We start from the raw sequence: 17,119 nt of genomic DNA on the forward strand, positions 1-17,119 counted from the left end.
TTATCCCAGGCGCCCCAAACGCAGCGTGAGATGCTTGGGAGATTGGTAGGCAGCTCATCCGGGTCGACAATCTAGCGTTTCGAGGCATTTCGTCTCACTTTCGCATTTGGAGACCCTGGCGAGTACAACGAATCGCCCACGCTCAGGTGCGTTTCACACATGCGGCAGAGTTTACGCTATAGTGTGCCTACAAGTTGTCTTGTCTCAAACAGGCCTGAGAACATCAAACACTTTGTTACGACGTTCGACATCCTAACCTTGTACTTTTCCACCTACCCACACCAGCGTGTAAATACTACTTAATTTTATAGTTGTGTAGTTACTCTTGTGGTTGTGCTAAAGTGAGTGCTTTGGGTTTGTTGCCGTTTTTTACCGTTCATGACTCATTGGTATTGCAGCAAACGCGAGCGCTAAAACTCCTGTGACATGTTGAAATTGTGAGCCACTATGAGCGAAAATGTATAAAAGATACCCCGAATGAAACGTGATCTCGAAAGACGTGATTTCGCGTCCTAATGAGCGACAAGGAGATGATTTATTTCCTTGAATATTTCGTTTTTCACCAAAATAACGAAATAAGTTTGACTCGAAGCCGGAAGGCGTGTAGGGGTTGTGACGTCGCCATAACGTTTTTTTCTTCAAATTGTGCGTGTGTGTGTGTTACCAACTTGTTACCAACTTTTCCACGTTTGCATCATTAAAGCAGGTTTATTCAAAGGGGGCACATATTTTTGTTATTTTTAATGTCAACTAATTTCATTTTTGATGCTATCTATATGAAAGCGTGAGCGATCGTTAGCGATGCTGCGTTCTATTTCCTTTGGAAATAGGACACTTCACCCGTCTTGTGTTGTATGAACGGACGAGAAATGTCTAATACATAATTTTCCATTTATTGAATTAGACACGAATGAGCAAATTTACCGTTTATCCTTGTCCAAGTTTTTATTTTTAGTTTTAAAAAACTTTTTTCATCTCATATCAAACAATATGGTGGTCGCGTTGTTTGTGTCTGCAATGCTAGCATAGCTCGTTCTTTTCACAATAACTACTTGTGTCAGTGAGTTTACAGTCGTTCGGAATTGTTTACATGTTTCCAAATATAAAGTCTTCAATCTATAAATGAACGTGTCATCCCAGCTCCTTTTCAAATTGAACGATGGACATTCCTGACTTCCCTAGTTTTAAAAGTTCACTGAGACATTACATTTGTTCGGTAGTTTTTGGCAAGTGACACCATTTACAGAATGCCACGACCCACCCTCGGCCATCATAATGTATTGTAAATTGCCATGTTAACGGCTCGTTTTCATTGTTATTGGGTTATTCGGCGAAATGTTGCTGCGTGATGCACTTTTCAAAGTCAGGCAAAGAGCTGTTTTAATGCCCCCCCCCCCCCCCCCCCCCAAAAAAAAAGAATAGTATTCATGAATGGACCAAAAAAATTGGAACGATACAGTATAATTCTGGCACAGCGAATGAATTTAATGTCATCCTCTGTTACAAGTACTGTACTTGAAAAACCTCTGATTTTTTTTAAACGGGTTTGAAAAAAAGGTAGGTGTGCTAAATCATCGAATGAATAACTGGCTGTGATTTATGAAAACATTCGCTTCCAAGTATTATATGTCTACATGGATTTAATCTTGTGCAAAAACATTTACGATGATGACACCCGTTCTCCATGAACAAGTTCTGCTTTTCGCTCCTTCTTAACACACTACCTCTTCCTCTCTATATAGTCAAGTTGGCAGCGGCACTGAAAAAGAAGGAACACATATCTCCCTTGCCTGATTCTCCTGAATACTTGAGTGATGGAACCTCTGAGGACCAGTAACAACATCTCTTAAGCACTTCCTGTTTGTGTTGACGATTTCCTCGTCCGTCATCGGCTGTCAGAACCTGGAAAGTTGTGACTCAAAGTTAGCGGGATGTCGAACACAGTAAGTAATTAAAGTAAGTACATTTTGTTTGTGTTTGGGAAAACCTTTCACAGGGAAAAATAGCCCTCATTTGTTTCTCTGGCACATCACCTTTTCATAATCGCAACAATTATAATATGTATTTAGTCACATTTATGAATTTAGGGTTAGGTTCAGCAACAGAGGTCATAGTTGCATATGACAACCCTTATTTTGCAACCTTTGATCGTTCTGACTAAATTGGAAAAAAATGTCCATTGTTCTTCTCTGAGTTTTATGTTATGCAAATTTCCCCATTGCGGGACGAATAAAGGTTTTCTGATTCTGATGTTATGAAATGTAAATTTCTCCACTGTGAGACTAATAAAGGCATATCCAATCCAATCCAATCCAATGTTATGTCCAGCATTGCTTGCTTCAAAGTGCTCTGTGAATATAATTTTTGTTGTCTACATTGGTTCCTTTTTGTTTTTTGTCTTCAATTTCCCTCTTCTCTTTCATCTTGTTGATGAGGAACCCAAAGATCAGTGCCGCACACAGTGAGTGCGGGAGCCGCAGGTGTCGTGGCACAAGTGTGACAGCGAGAAGTCAAGAATGGCAGGAAAAGACTACAATCACCTTTTCAAATTGCTCATCATCGGCGATTCCAGTGAGTTTTTTTTTTCCATCTTGTCATATATCAATATTCCCACTCTGACATTTCTTTTCTTTTTCTTCTCGCAGATGTTGGGAAAAGCAGCCTGTTGCTACGCTTTGCGGACAATTCCTTCTCTGGTGCGTTTGAAGTACTCGTTCATCCACCTCCATATAGAGTGGTGGGGGAAATCTGATTTATGTGGGACACTTGGGTCACATAAAATAGACAAAATTGATGCTGGTGTGGAGCTGCTTTGCTACTTCAGGATTTGGACTGCTTACTTTTTTACAGTACTTTGTACTGTGGAAGACAAATGCCTTCGTCCATCATTCAAATAAGTCGCTTTGCCAACAGGAAGTTACATCACCACCATCGGCGTGGACTTCAAGATCAGGACGGTGGATGTGGAAGGGGAGCGTGTCAAGCTACAAATTTGGGACACGGCCGGGCAGGAAAGATTTAGGACCATCACTTCAACGTAAGCGCATCAAGCACTGCGTCCATACATACAAACGCTTGTCTTCACACGCTCAACTGTTTGTGCGCGCGCAGATATTACAGGAACACGCACGGCGTCATCATCGTGTACGATGTGACCAATCCCGAGTCGTTTGTTAATGTCAAGCGATGGCTCAATGAAATCTCTCAAAACTGCGACAGCGTCTGCAAGGTGCTCGGTGAGTCGGATGGGTTGCTTCTCTAGTCCGTCCATGGCTTGATTCCGTCTGTCTTTGCAAACACAATAGAGTGATACATCAGTTTACAAACCCCTTAGCTTACAAACTTTTCAGTTTACGAACTTTAAATGTATGAAAATTTTACCTTGGCATACAAACAATTTTTCTGGATACACACGGAGCTGCCTCAATGAGTGATGTGTCGTTCGCGAACGAGCCCGTTCTCCTAAAAGAATATGGCAGCCGGCTTGTTTTGGTCCTCTATTCCCCGCTCCCAGTCGTCAGTTAAAGCCACATGATTGGTCAAGAACGCAGCAGTGAGGGGGGAGGGTTACAGACAGAGAGAGTGAAGCCATTCTCCAAAAAAGAAAATGGCTGCTGACATTTTTTTTATCCTCTGTTCCGCGCCCCCAGGCTTCGGTTAAAGCCACGTGATTGGTCAAGAACGCAGCGGTGAGGAGAGGTGGTTTAAACATTAAAGAGACAGGCAGACGACAGAGTGACAAAATGGATACAAAACAGGAACATTTGGACTTGTTTCAATTTTGATAGTTCAAAGGCAGAGTGTAGACTGCAAGGATAAAATTCCCATCAATCAGGCTCCACAAATAACCCGCAAGAGCCATCAGTTGAATTTGAAAAGGCAAGCAAGGGAATTATCTATTAATGATGTTTCTAGTGTGTCTGCTTGCATCTGTTTCTGTTGCAATATCACAACTTCCAAGATGTACAACCCAGAGCTCCTTGAGGCACTTTATGCAAAAAGCTATCCATTCCATCAAGCCATCAACGACCATCACAAAGGTAAATAAAACGACTTTATTGTTCAGTACGTTTATTTCTTTAATTATAATACCATAGCACATTTATTATACATAAAATACGTTATACTTTGTGTTTAAGGCTTAGAAAATTAGAAAGTCGAACATTATATTTTATGGGGACTTGGGAACGGATTATTCTCATTTTAATGGTTTCCTATGGGGAATTTATTTTTGGGATACACACTTCGCCTTACACACTCTGTCTGGGAACCAATTAAGTTCGTAAGCCAAGGTATCACTGCATAAATCAAAAGGATGCTTTATGGTTGCCAATTTGTTTTTATTTTTATTATTTTTGTCACCTCAGTGGGGAATAAAAATGACGACCCGTCCAGAAGGCAGGTGGACAGCCAGGACGCCCTTCGCTTCGGGGAATCGGTGGGGGTGCGCGTGTTTGAGACCAGTGCCAAAGAGAACATCAACGTGGAAGAGGTTTGTTGCGTACGCGTGTTTATTTCTCCGACTCCATCATTCTGAATATATATGTTAAACTTCCAAATTTGGCTGAACAAAATGCAGCAACGGAGTCTTTTTTATGGCTTATAAATTCAAGTTGGAACCAACCGAAATGCATTGCAGTGGTACAATAATTTTTTTATGTGAGGCGACGCTTCCATGAAACTCATCATGTTAGAAGACTGGCCCGGTGGCCAAATCTGGCCCGCCACATCATTTTATTTGGCCCGCGAAAGCAAATCAAACTACTTTTTACTTTGTAACATTTTTTTATGACCCAAATGTAATGCATAAAAAAAGTTCATATATGAATAAGAGGATAAATGAATCGCATTATCAATGAAGTATAACATTAATATTTATGAAATAAACAGATCCATTAAAATGGTTAATTAAAAATCCCCCCCAAAAAATCGCATGAATTTCCTTTTATTGAGTACTTTTTGAAATTTAATCTTCACTGCTACTAATCCAGATTGCCTTTAATTTTCCATTCACTGTGACATAAACCATGGTATCAAAGTTAAGGCCCAGGGGCCAAATCTTGCCCGCCACGTCATTTTATTCGGCCCGCGAAAGTAAATCAAATTTGTGTAATTCCATAATGCTTGCTTAAATTCGAACCAAATTTTCAAATTGTCCCATGTAAACCACATTAACAGTCATACTCTTTGAGTTCAAATTTGAAAACTCGTCATTAATTAACTCATTCACTGCCAGACGATGAGCAAAAATGTGTTTACTCCAGTGCCAGGGTTTTTGTCATTGTCACTTGAATTCCAGGACCCACAAAATACTGAGTTTTAGGACTACATAAACATTCAATGCAGCATAAGAGACTATCTTCTTTCATCAGAAAAAAAGTAATTTCCTAAATTATATGGCGTCTGGAGTTATATGAGCATGAAATGAGTTCAGCTCTTCAAAATACAATGCAATGCATACATATTTACATAGGGCTTTATGGTTGGAAATTTGTTTTTATTTTTATTATTACTTATAATATTATTTTTATAATTATCATATTATATTATTAAATAATATTATTAGCTGAAGCTGGAACAAAGCGCTAACATGAAGAGAAAAAAGTGAAATGTGGCCACCTTGTGGAAAGGAAAAACATTGCCAGAAGTCTGGCCAGTGCTTTATCAGCACCCAAGCAAGAAAAAACAAAACCCAAATTAATTCAGGAATGACGCTCTGTCATATTTTCAATTCCTGAATACATTTGTGAATGGCAGTGAATGAGTTATACAATATGGCCCGCGGAAAAAAAACGACTTTGACACCTTTGTGTTAGAACATAAACACGGTACAACGTCCACCTTACTCCATTGTGGCAGCAATTTAAGTCAGTAACTATGGCGAAAACGTTTGTGACACGTGTCTTATGCCGTCGTGCTACCCGCCAGATGTTCATGGCCTTCACTCACATGGTCCTACGGGCCAAAAAGCAAAGTCAGAGCCGGGCCGAGCGGGAACGTGAGCGCGAAAGGGACACTGTCAACATCAACGCGCATCGGGAACGAGACCGGCGGAAGAGAGTCAAGAAATGCTGCTGAGAAGAAAAGCACAAGTTTGTTGTAGTTTGTTTGTTTTTCTTGCTCATCATCTCGCGTCCGCACTGACAACTTCATTGGTGACTACTATACTAGTGTCATGTTACCACATGTGAATACTGGAGTCTTATTAATACACACTCATGCTGGGGCCACATTCAAAAAAATATACTACTGCACTATGATTTTTATTTTGAAAGAATGAATTTATAGATATTTTTAGGTAAAGTAAAAAAAAAATACTGCATATGAGATTTATTGTCAACTTAAGTCGTAATATCAGCACTAAGGCTTCAATTAAGTGTTTTTGTATTAAACATCATCCACCAGTAGCACTTTAGAATCTTTTTTTTCAAATTCTACAAATATCGACACTGAACTCAGAAGAAAAATCCACACCAGATAATGTCTTTTATTTTTTTTTTACAAATATCGCATGACGTTGATTGAAAAAAATCTTGAAGCTTCTTGATGCTATTAGGCAGATGTTTTAAAGTTGCAAACCAATCACTGAATCGTTCAATCGGCACATAAAACAGTGTAATCAATTTCCAGAATATTTTTTTTACATTTCTATCTTGTGCCTCATAAAATAACTCACGATTATGCTATAAGACAACAGCATTAATAGAAGAAAGGTTTTTGTCTGGACAATCTTTCTTTTTGTACTATCAGGTGGTGCGAGGTGCTGTCAGTGTGGCCCCTAGTACACATCAATATTTTTTTTGTATTGTTTTGTTCAAAGTTGCACCAAAGCGTGACATATTTTTATTGTTGCACTTGTAAAATGACAAAGTACGACAACGGTAGAACGAAGGCAGATTTTATTCCAACTTATTGTCTAACTGCGGACACGCTAATCCGAACATGATCAGTGGCGTAAATGTGTTTTTTATATGTAACTCTGTTACCTAGCAACTGTACAAATAAAGTTTTCACCTCAAAAGGGTTTGGTCAATGTAACATGTTAGCCTCATGCTAAAACCTCTTGAGTCCTTGCACATTGACATCGGAGTCTGGTCAGGCACTCTTGGGGAGCCTGTAAACGCCGGCCGAGTGGATAAGCTGTTGCTCGCGGACCTTGCGCTGCAGGAAGGCCTCCAGCTCGGCGGCGTCCATCTCTGTGACGGTCGGTCCGGATACGACGAACATCCGCAGCATGGAATGGATCCGCTCCAGCGTCATACTGTCCAGGTTGGTCAGCATCGCCTGAATGTACGCCCAGAACAGCTGCCGTACACACAGGGGCACTACGTGTCAACTTCTGGCCTAAATTTACACTTGGATGGTTACAAATTGTGTGGTCGTGTTCACACTTGGCTTCTCTTGTCATAATACAGTGATCCCCCGCTACTTTGCGCTTCACTTATCGCGGTTTCGGTGCATTGTGGATTTTTTTTCAGGGGAAAAAAATGGTGAATGACTCATAGGTTTTGTACATGGCTGTAGCTTGGGAGGGGGTTGCGTCCCCATGTTGCGGATTTTCACATATCGCGAGTGGTTCTGGTCCCAAAACACGCAGGCTGATATTTTTAGTCAAATGCAAAACACCAATAAAAATGAGTTTGTGTCCTAAAACTACTTCAAAATGACCCCGGAAATGGCGAGTTTCAGAAGGTCCCGCCCCCTTGTTCGTGACGTCACGCCAGGACGTCTTTGCCTTGCTCTAGAATCAAAACAAAGGCTTCATATTTGGAGAAGATGCTTTCTTGTTACTCATCCAGTTATGAATATGATTCAAATAGTTCTGAAGAGGAAAGCATAAATGTTTGCAATCGATTAAAGAAGTCCTTCCGGATCAATTCGAACCGTCAGGACTCCAATGTAGCGTCCCAGAAAATGCACAAGTTGGCGCCCAAGCTCCTTTGGAAATGGGCTGATTTGTCTTCTGGGAATTTGTGTCAACTAGTATCAAATAGTAGTCTTGGTGCAACACACAACGATTCACCATCGCGTTATTTATGTGTTTTCCTTCTAATTTCACCATGAACACGATGTTTTCAGACCAAACAAAGTACCCAAAATGCATTGTGTGTCGCTTTCTCGGTCAGGGGCGTTCCAGACGTGACATCACGTCTGGAATTGTCACCAACTTGAAAACAAGACTTCCTGAATATTCAGTGTGAGTCTTAAAACGTAAAATACAGCGATATGCGGTGGAATCTTTGTAAAATACGCTCAGTAGAAGTCATTTCAAGTGTTTTTACAAATTATGGACACAACTTGTCCGGAGGAGTCGGTTGTCCTTTAAGTCATAATGTTACCTGCATCTTCTCCTCCCTCTGCTGCGTCTGCGTGGTGGTATTGGAGTCGTGTTCGTCGTCACTGTCGATCATCATAACGGCGCTTCGCTCCATCTTGTCTTTGCAGGAGGACGCCGTCTCCAGCACCGTGTAGCGACCAGGGCTTTCCTCGCGCAGGACGCCGTGTTGCTGCCATAGTGCCAACTTCCTGTGGACCGCCTCCTTGGGCACGCTCAGCGCGGCGCTCAGTTCTTCTAGAGTCCAACTATCTGAAATTCGAAATTGTTTCTAATATCTGAAACAATGTGACATGCACAAATGGTGTCGATTGGGAGGACGTAAGATGAAAAGTCTGACTTTTGTCTTGGAAGTGCAGAATGATGGCGGCGTGTAGTGGCGACACGGTGACGTTGCTGATGGTTCTGTCTTCCAGTTCCACATCCAGCGTGACCGAGCCCAAGTGAGGCTTCCAGCTCAGAGTCCGCATGGCCTGATGTAAACGTCAAAATGAAAGGTGAGGGAAAAAAAGTATGCTCTTTGTATTGATTTAAAAAAAAAAAATCTGTTTTTTGTTGTGCTAATGTACAGGTGTCAAAGTCAAGGCCCGGGGGCCAAATCTGGTGCGCCACATTTTATTCCGCCTGCGAAAGCAAATCAATTGTGAAATTCCATGATGCTTGCTATAGTCCGAAACAAAATTTTAAATTGACCCATATAAACCACAAACAGTCATTATTCTTGAATTCAGATTTGAAAACTGATTTATTAATTTGTTGTGCGCTCTAGATGTAATATGTGGAGGGGATGAAACATTCTAATGGCTTCCTCAAATTCACGACCGGCCTTGAGAGGAAATCGTAACTACAACGTAGCCCGTGGTAAAAAATGAGTTTGGCACCTTGTGCTTCATTTATTTCGTTCCAATTTAACTCTTTCACTGCCATTCACGAATTTATTCGGGAATTAAAAATAGGGCGTAGAGCGCCATTCCAGAATTTGTTCGGGTTTTGTTTTTTCTTGTTTGGGTGCCAATAAAGCACTGGTCATGGCCTCTGGCAATGTATTTTTTTCCTTTCCACAAGGGGGCCGCATTTCCCTATTTTCCATGTTAGTGCTTTGTTCCAGCTTCGGCCGTTGTTAAAGCGCTATATAAATCAATATGTATGTATTGCATTGTATCTTGGACAGCCACCCTCATTTTCAAGCTCATATAACTCTGACTCATATAATTTAGGCATTAACTATGTTTCTGATGAAAGAAGAGAGTCTAAAGTTTCTAACGCTGTATTAAATGTTTCTGTAGTCCTAAAACACAATATTGTGTGGGTCCTGGAATTAGACTGACAATGACAAAAACCCTGGCACTGGAGTGGACACATTTTTTCACGTCTGGCAGTGAATGAGTTAATAATCAATACATGAAATTTATATTAATCTATTTTAAGATGAACGTTAGTTTTAGCGTTGGTGTATATTAACATTTAAGGCGTTGCATTACCTTAAGCTTCTCATATCGTCGCGTGTAATCCTCGGTGGCGCGTCGCACGACGGCGGGCATCTCCATTTTTTCCTCCTTCAGCTGTGGCCAAAATTCCGATGACAGAACGATGGCAGACAGCCATGGGGGAGGCCGAGGCTCCGCCTCTTCGTTGCGTGGCTCCTCCTCCTCCTCCTCGCAGATGTTACTGTTGATGCGGCGAGAGTCAGCCATGTCCTGCGTGGATGAGGTCATATGGCTCACACATTTGTGGTAACATTTTGACTTTAATTGATATTTATTCAATATTATTAATAATAATAATAATACATTTTATTTATAAGCACCTTTCAAAACTCTCAAGGACACTTTACAGTCACGTAATTTTTTTGTACGGGTGAGCAGCGGCAGCCACATGCGCCAGCGTGCACTCAACCCGGAAGTAACTCAAATAGATAGAAAGTTAACTAGCTAGCTCGCTAATAGATAACTTATAGATAGCTAGCTAGTTACATAGCTAATAATAATAATAATTCATTTCATTTATAAGCGCCTTTCAAAACTCTCAAGGACACTTTACTGTCACGTAATTTTTTTTGTACGGGTGAGCAGCGGCAGCCATTCACGCCAGCGTTCACTCTACCCGGAAGTACATACATATACAAACATATACATACATTTGATGATGTCCGAGTGAAGTTGCTGTGCTTTCTCTGCGATAATTTTACCTAGTTCCTTCACAATTGTGTTCTGTTTAGCTGGGTTGATAGCTTTTTGCAGAACGTGTCTCAAGGAGCTCTGGGTTGTACATCTTAGAAGTTGTGATATTGCAACAGCAACAGATGCAGGCAGAAACTTCATTAATAGCTGGTTCCCTTGCTTGTCTTTTCTGTTCAAATTGTACAAATGGCTTGAGCGGGTTATTTGTGGAGCTCACTCGCTAGCTATATATAGCAAATAGCTAGCTAGCTCGGTAGCCAGCTAGATAGCTAGCCAGGTAGCCAGCCAGATAGCCAGCTAGATAACCAGATAGCTCAAGTGATGGTCCATCCCCACACCTCATGATGACTAAGTAGCTTTTTTTAGAGCTGAGTTGGGATTTTTTGGCATCCTCCCGTCCTCGGAAAGAGCAAATGGGCGCGTCTCTGAGCCATATTGACTAAATGGTTAACATTATACGGGCTTACGTTTTGGAGCAACTTAGCGAAGTGAAGCACTTCACAATTATTTTTTCCTGCTTCCTACCTTGAGCATGACCTCACAGTAGTGCATGTGCGACTCTCCAAAGCGAAGTTTCAGCAGCTCCACATTCCTGATTTCCCTGCAAAGGCACAAGAGGCGTAATGTGGCATGGCGCAACCCCTCCCAACGCCTATCTTGGCTTGCCATACCTAGCAGTGTTGTAGTTGAGCTGGTAGAGCAGCCTGTCGGCTAGCACAGTACGATACTCGTTGATGAAGATTTCTTTGCTGCCATAAATGCTCACGAGCAAGCTGATGATGTCCGACGAGCGCCGCTCGGAGCCTAACTTGTCTTAATGTGCAAACGGAAGGATGTGAGGCTGCGTTCGCCGTTGCAAAAGAAAAACCACGATTCACAAACATCCCATCTGGGGACGCGGCGTTCACTGACCTGCCAGGGCATCGGTGGGGTCGGGGGTCCAGCCCTCGGGGTCGCCGCCTTCCTCGTCGCTGTCCTGCATCTCCAGCGTGACGGGGTCGCCTCGGGAAAGCTCCGACGCCAGGTCGGTGCAGCCCGTCACCGCGTCGCCCGTCAGGCCGTCCACGATCTGACGCACCGTGTCCTCACGGGTCCTGAAAGCCCAAACGCACGCTTACTGCTCTCGCAACTTCTCCCACGGGGACACCTGAACGTCATTTGAGAGGACGGTTGACTGACAGCTATCATATTCTCGCGTGCATAATTGATTGAGGGACCTGAGATACTTCCTGATGGGCTGGCAGGCGACCTGCAGAAGCACCATAGACGGATCCAGTTCTCGAAGGGTCTTGATGGCCGAGATGTAAACGGTGAGAATGTCTGACGTGTGGACGCCTGACAAAATGACAATTGTCTTTTTTACACTATGACGTCTTTTAAGACCCGCTCATGAAAGCACAAAAAGGGGACGTTGGGGGATCTCACCCGGGTGCAGCAGGCGATTTTCAAAAGTGGACTTGAGTGATGTGAGGAGCTGCTGGCGCTGGTTGGTTCTTTCTAAACAGAACTTGAGATCTTCAATGGCAGCTTTGGACTCTGGGAAGTCTGAAGGAGACAGTATTACAGTGATACCCTGGCTTACGAACTTAATTGGTTCCCAGACAGAGTGTGTAAGGCGAAAAGTGTGTATCCCAAAAATTAATTTCCCATAGGAACCATTAAAATGAGAGTAATCCGTTTCCAGGTCCCCATAAAACATAATTTTCTACTTTCTAATTTTCTCAGCCTTAAAACTACACAAACTATACCTTATTTTATGTATCATAAATGTGCTATGGTATTATAATTAAAGAAATAAATTGTACTGTAGAATAAAGTCGTTTTATTTACCTTTGTGATGGTCGTTGATGGAATGGAGTGGCCGGTTTCATCAGCATTAAACACTCGATGAGGAACATAGCCTTCTTTCACCATCGTGAGGAATGATTTCTTGTAGGTGCTTTCTCTGCGATAATTTTACCTAGTTCCTCATCAATTGTGTTCTGTTTAGCTGGGTTGATAGCTTTTTGCATCGAGTGTACAGATGGCTTGTGCGGGTTATTTGTGGAGCCTGATTGATGGGAATTTTAACCTTGCAGTCTACACTCTGCCTTTGAACTATCAAAGTTGAAACGAGTCCAAATTTTACTGTTTTCTATCCATTTTGTCACTCTCTCTGTCGTCTGCCTGTCTCTTTAAAATTTAGACCACCTCCCCTCAGTGCTGCGTTCTTGACCAATCACGTGGCTTTAACCAACGACTGGGGGCAGGGAATAAAGGACCAAAACAAGCCGGCTTCCATTTTCTTGTTCGGAGAACGGGCTCGTTCGCGAACGACACATCACTCATTGTGGCAGCTCCGTGTGTATCCCGAAAAATAGTTCGTATGCCAAGGTAAAATTTTCATAAATTTAACGTTCGTAAACCAAAAAGTTCGTAAGCCAAGGGGTTTGTAAACCGAGGTATCACTGTACTTAAAAATATATATATAATGACACACATAATCGTGCTTTTCGGCTGACCTCTGATGATACTGAACAGCTCGTCTATCCTCATGTTGACATAGATCCTGCAGAAGAACTGATGCATGTGACATCGCCACTGCTTCAGCACCGAGCTCGCCGGGGCGGCGTGACCAGGGGAGCCATTGCGGCCCTCTTGGCTGTAGAACACCTGACCCAACCAGCCCACCACCAGCTCCAACCACTGCGGGAGAAGGGAGGCCACGATCCTTTCTATTAATCACCTGGACTGAACTGTTTACCATCACCCACAAATGTTTGGTAAGTACGTTGTAACACTTTGGGATCAGCACAAATTTTGAGTAGAAGATAAAGATTAGGGATGCAATTGGCTGGCGACCAGTTCCTGGTATACCACAACCTACCGCCCAAAGATTTAGATGATGGATTGATGTCGGTCTGCTGCTGGAATGGGTGCTGCGTGCTTTGAGCTCACCTGTTGGAAGTCATCCAGGAAGGATCTCTCGTACTCGCCGCGGCAGTGCTGCTCCAGCCACTGCTCGATGAGGCGGTGCAAGATGGACGTGACTGCATCGCAGCTAACCCATTCCAGAAGCTCCACTCTGCACCTAAAAAAAATAGTACAAGATCACAAACCGACGGTAACTAAATGTTTTTTTTTTAATCAGCCATTGTGTTGTTTATTTTTTGGGCGGCATCATTGAAATTCATTTATTTAAATTGATACATTCCAAAATAGGAAATGATTTCAAATTGATGGTTCATAAAGTACACAAACAATCAGATATTGTTTCCGTCACTGCTTTGGTGTGCAATGATGTCCCTGATACACTGGTGAAGAGACGCTTTGATCCTCTCCTCTTTCATCTGGAACTGCTTTATGTAACAAAGAGGGTACAGAAAGTGCTTAAGAATGAATGTCTCTCTGTGTCTTTGTGTTGTCATGTTATTTGTTATTTAGTTTTTTGTGTTCTTTTGACTTCAAGACGACGCCGCGAGAGTGGCTGCCTTCCCAGCAGCTCCTGTATTTTGTTTTTCTACTTTCATTCCTTTCATCACTTTGCTGCTGTGAAATGTAAATTTCTCCACTGTGAGACTAATAAAGGCAAATCCAATCCAATCATTAATTACATCACCGTAAGTGTCCAAACGTCACTGCTTACATTGACGTTTACCAAAGAGCTCTTGCGCAATAAATATTAACTTATTCACTGCCATTCAGGAATTGAAAACATGCCGTAGAGCGCCATTCCCGAATTTGTTCGGGTTTTGTTTTTTTTTTTCCTTGTCTGGGCGTGATAAAGCACTGGCCATGGCCTCTGGCAATGTATTTTTTCCTTTCCACAAGGGGGCCGCACTTCCCTTTTTGCCATGTTAGCGCTTTGTTCCAGCTTCAGCTGTTGTTAAAGCGCTATATAAACCAATATGTATGTATTGCATTGTATTTTGGACAGCCACCCTCATTTCAAGCTCATATAACTCCAGACCCATATAATTTGGGAATTAACTCTTTTTTTTCTGATGAAAGAAGAGAGTTTAAGGTTTCTAACGCTGTATTGAATGTTTATGAGTCCTAAAACTCAATATTCTGTGGGTCTTGGAATTCGAGTGACAATGACAAAAACCAAGGCACTGGAGCGGACACATTTTTGCACATCATCTGGCAGTGAATGCGTTAATAATAATAATAATAATAATAAGAAGAAGAAGAAGAAGAATGCACTGTAAGCATCTGCTAGGCAAATTAGCATAGCATGTATGACACTTGTATGACATTTATAACAGTCGACAGACATGCAATCAGCAGTATCTTTTTTTTACCTTTATTGTCTTAAATATATATCTTAATCATTCTTAAGTTAGTCAACTGGCTAACAAGAAAAAAAAAAAAGCTCTTGCCTCACAAAAAGATTTACTTTCAAAAGTGTCTGATAACATTGTCATGCAACATTGTGTAGGTGGGACTCCAAATGTTTGACTCACAGAATGTGGCCGAGCTCCTGCAGATTTTTCAGAGCCTCCTGGCACCAGCACTCGTCGACCGGCACCCTGCATCCGCCGCAGGCGTTGGTTCCTTCCGGATCCTCGGAACTTTGAGCGCGGGCCTGGCTGTCACCATGGGCTTGGCCCTTCCTTGCGATGTAGACGGAAAAGGTCCTGCTGTAGAAATCCAGCACTCGATCTTGGAGAAGCTGTGATGGCGGGAAGAGGAGGAGGCCCCTGATGATGGTGAAGGCTCGCGCCTGGAGGCCACAAACACCTGCCTGGCCCTCCTCTTGAAATGCTACTAAACGTTCCAGGCCCACTGCAAGGAGATATTTTTCATCTATTAAGGCATAACCTAGATGAACAGAACATATTACTGAATTTTGTTTTGAGTTGACTGCCCTTTTCAGAAGAAAAAAACGGGTCATTTTATTCACTATCACACAAGTATGAGCACCAGGCTGAAAGAAATATCAAGCGCTTAAGCCCTCACGATAATAATAACCACTCGGTTATCCATGATGACAGAGTAGGTGCAGCGTGCTCAACTTGCCCAAAAACGGCTCCAATCGTTCCAGTAGCGTCCGGAAAGTAGTAAGAAGAACCCAGACCCGACCCCTCTCGTCCACTTCATTCTCCACCTGCTTGAGTCCGCACCAGAACTCAGGAACCACCGAGGAGGACAGACGCATCTGCAGTGTCTCCAGCAGCCAACTTGCTAGAAGCTGAGCAGCGCCCTGTCTGCACAACACCTCCACGCTAGCCGACAGCTCGTCATTCCTCAGGCTGCCATTTGGAGACAACTGAACCACAAAAAGCACACGTGGGGCCATTTTGACAAGCATATCCTGAATCAGGCGGATCTGTATTAGTTAACTTTCTCCCCCCCCCCTCACTTAGACCAATTCTGGTGCAATACGTGTGTTGAATGAAGCCACCCGCAGACACAAATAAAACATTTTATTTGCCAAGGCCAATGAAGCAAATAGGAACGAAGAGGAGCCAAAAGTCTTCTCGAGTCAAAAGCCAAAGCCTCACCAGAGCTGCTGTCACGTTTTCCCAGGCTTCAGCTACTCCGAGCTGACTTTCACATCCACAACCTTCAGCGGATTTCATCACAACTTCATCCATCCCCGTGTATGCATTTACTTGTATTTTTACACAGAATGGCAGCAACCCAGCTACTAATAGGAACTGTCTTCAGTATTTCGACTAAGCTAATTTAGTAGATTTGTTTTATATAAAGTGAACGCTCCATTTGTCTGCTTGGCGATTGTTTTGGTGTTTTCCGTTCATGTTTCTTCTTTGTATGCTTTAATTTGTACTTTGCGGCAACGGCGAGACGGTGCTTCCCCCAACAGTCACAAAGAAAACATTACAACTCCAGCCGTTATTTTAACTACGCACAGTATTTCATACTTCGATGAAAAGATGCTTCTTCAGCGAACTAAGCGAACTCTGCTGTCACGTTTTCCCAGGCTTCAGCTACTCCGAGCTGACTTTCACATCCACAGCCTTCAGCGGATTTCATCACAACTTCATCCATTCCATCCCCGTGTATGCATTTATTTGTATTTTTACACAGAATGGCAGCAACCCAGCTACTAATAGGAACTGTCTTCAGTAGCGAACTCTTCTTGGATAAGAAGCGAAACGTCCGACACATTCAAAAAAAAGTACAGATGACGGCTGAAGAAACCTTTTCGTCGATGGTTGCTTTATAAAGTGAGTTTTTTTGAGTATTGTGGTCAAAATCGGGATTCCCCCGATCAAATCGTGACACTTGACGTGTAAAGAGTTTGATGTTTCTCTTTAATCGAAAGTAGGTTCTTTGTCAGATCTCCCAGGGAACTGACACGCAGGTGTATCCCAGAGCTTGATCGTGGCGTGGAGTCGAGCTAGTCGTGCTGGGAAACTCCGTCTGATGCGGGTCTCTGCGAGCTGCGTGTCTGTCTGGGTCTGAGTCCGAGATGATTCTGCCCCGTGATTCCCCCAATCTCTCTGTCCCACGCTGGCTACTTGTATACCCTTGGCCTGCGTGGGAATGAGTCAGGCTCACTTGAAAGAAAGACATTAAAGGGTTGAAAGGCCCACTTCTGCGTGACGCCACACGTGTATGAGGACATGTTATTAAAACGCCACAGAATCTCGTTACA

At 42.7% G+C, this 17,119-nt stretch overlaps 2 protein-coding genes and 1 long non-coding RNA gene across 6 annotated transcripts; 2 read left to right on the forward strand and 1 right to left on the reverse strand.

Annotated features, from left to right (window-relative positions):
• The first annotated feature begins 21 nt into the window (after positions 1 to 21).
• Positions 22 to 8,583, forward strand: LOC148885654 (ras-related protein Rab-35). 3 transcript variants are annotated; one of them, XR_016118003.1, is made up of 10 exons: positions 22 to 146; positions 1,743 to 1,943; positions 2,436 to 2,571; positions 2,646 to 2,696; positions 2,914 to 3,037; positions 3,112 to 3,236; positions 4,368 to 4,492; positions 5,929 to 6,092; positions 7,168 to 7,269; positions 8,446 to 8,583. XR_016118003.1 is itself a non-coding variant. In XM_089018200.1 (8 exons), the coding sequence occupies exons 3-8, from the start codon at positions 2,517 to 2,519 to the stop codon at positions 6,076 to 6,078; spliced, it is 630 nt and encodes a 209-aa protein (XP_088874326.1). In that variant the 5' UTR covers positions 22 to 146; positions 1,743 to 1,956; positions 2,436 to 2,516; the 3' UTR covers positions 6,079 to 6,498. The 3 variants fall into 3 exon arrangements, 2 of the variants coding, with proteins under 2 accessions (XP_088874326.1, XP_088874325.1); XM_089018200.1 differs by lacking the exons at positions 7,168 to 7,269; positions 8,446 to 8,583 and having other exon boundaries at positions 1,743 to 1,956; positions 5,929 to 6,498; XM_089018199.1 differs by lacking the exons at positions 7,168 to 7,269; positions 8,446 to 8,583 and having other exon boundaries at positions 5,929 to 6,498.
• anapc2 (anaphase promoting complex subunit 2) lies at positions 6,882 to 16,282 on the reverse strand. Its single transcript, XM_089018195.1, has 14 exons — positions 16,002 to 16,282; positions 15,517 to 15,766; positions 14,961 to 15,282; positions 13,453 to 13,585; positions 13,017 to 13,200; positions 11,941 to 12,060; positions 11,733 to 11,850; positions 11,428 to 11,609; positions 11,187 to 11,328; positions 11,041 to 11,116; positions 9,817 to 10,032; positions 8,676 to 8,808; positions 8,340 to 8,587; positions 6,882 to 7,305 (listed from the first exon to the last, which is right to left on the reverse strand). The coding sequence occupies exons 1-14, from the start codon at positions 16,092 to 16,094 to the stop codon at positions 7,096 to 7,098; spliced, it is 2,427 nt and encodes an 808-aa protein (XP_088874321.1). The 5' UTR covers positions 16,095 to 16,282; the 3' UTR covers positions 6,882 to 7,095.
• LOC148885656 (uncharacterized) lies at positions 8,699 to 15,105 on the forward strand. 2 transcript variants are annotated; one of them, XR_016118005.1, is made up of 5 exons: positions 8,699 to 8,832; positions 9,898 to 10,068; positions 13,061 to 13,277; positions 13,391 to 13,618; positions 14,936 to 15,105. It is a non-coding gene; the product is annotated as an uncharacterized LOC148885656 (long non-coding RNA). The 2 variants fall into 2 exon arrangements; XR_016118004.1 differs by lacking the exon at positions 14,936 to 15,105 and having other exon boundaries at positions 13,360 to 13,496.
• Positions 16,283 to 17,119: the final 837 nt, after the last annotated feature.

This window comes from Hippocampus bargibanti, linkage group LG17 (assembly GCF_051943395.1).
Source record: "Hippocampus bargibanti isolate YZ-2025 linkage group LG17, ASM5194339v1, whole genome shotgun sequence".
NCBI lineage: Eukaryota > Metazoa > Chordata > Actinopteri > Syngnathiformes > Syngnathidae > Hippocampus > Hippocampus bargibanti.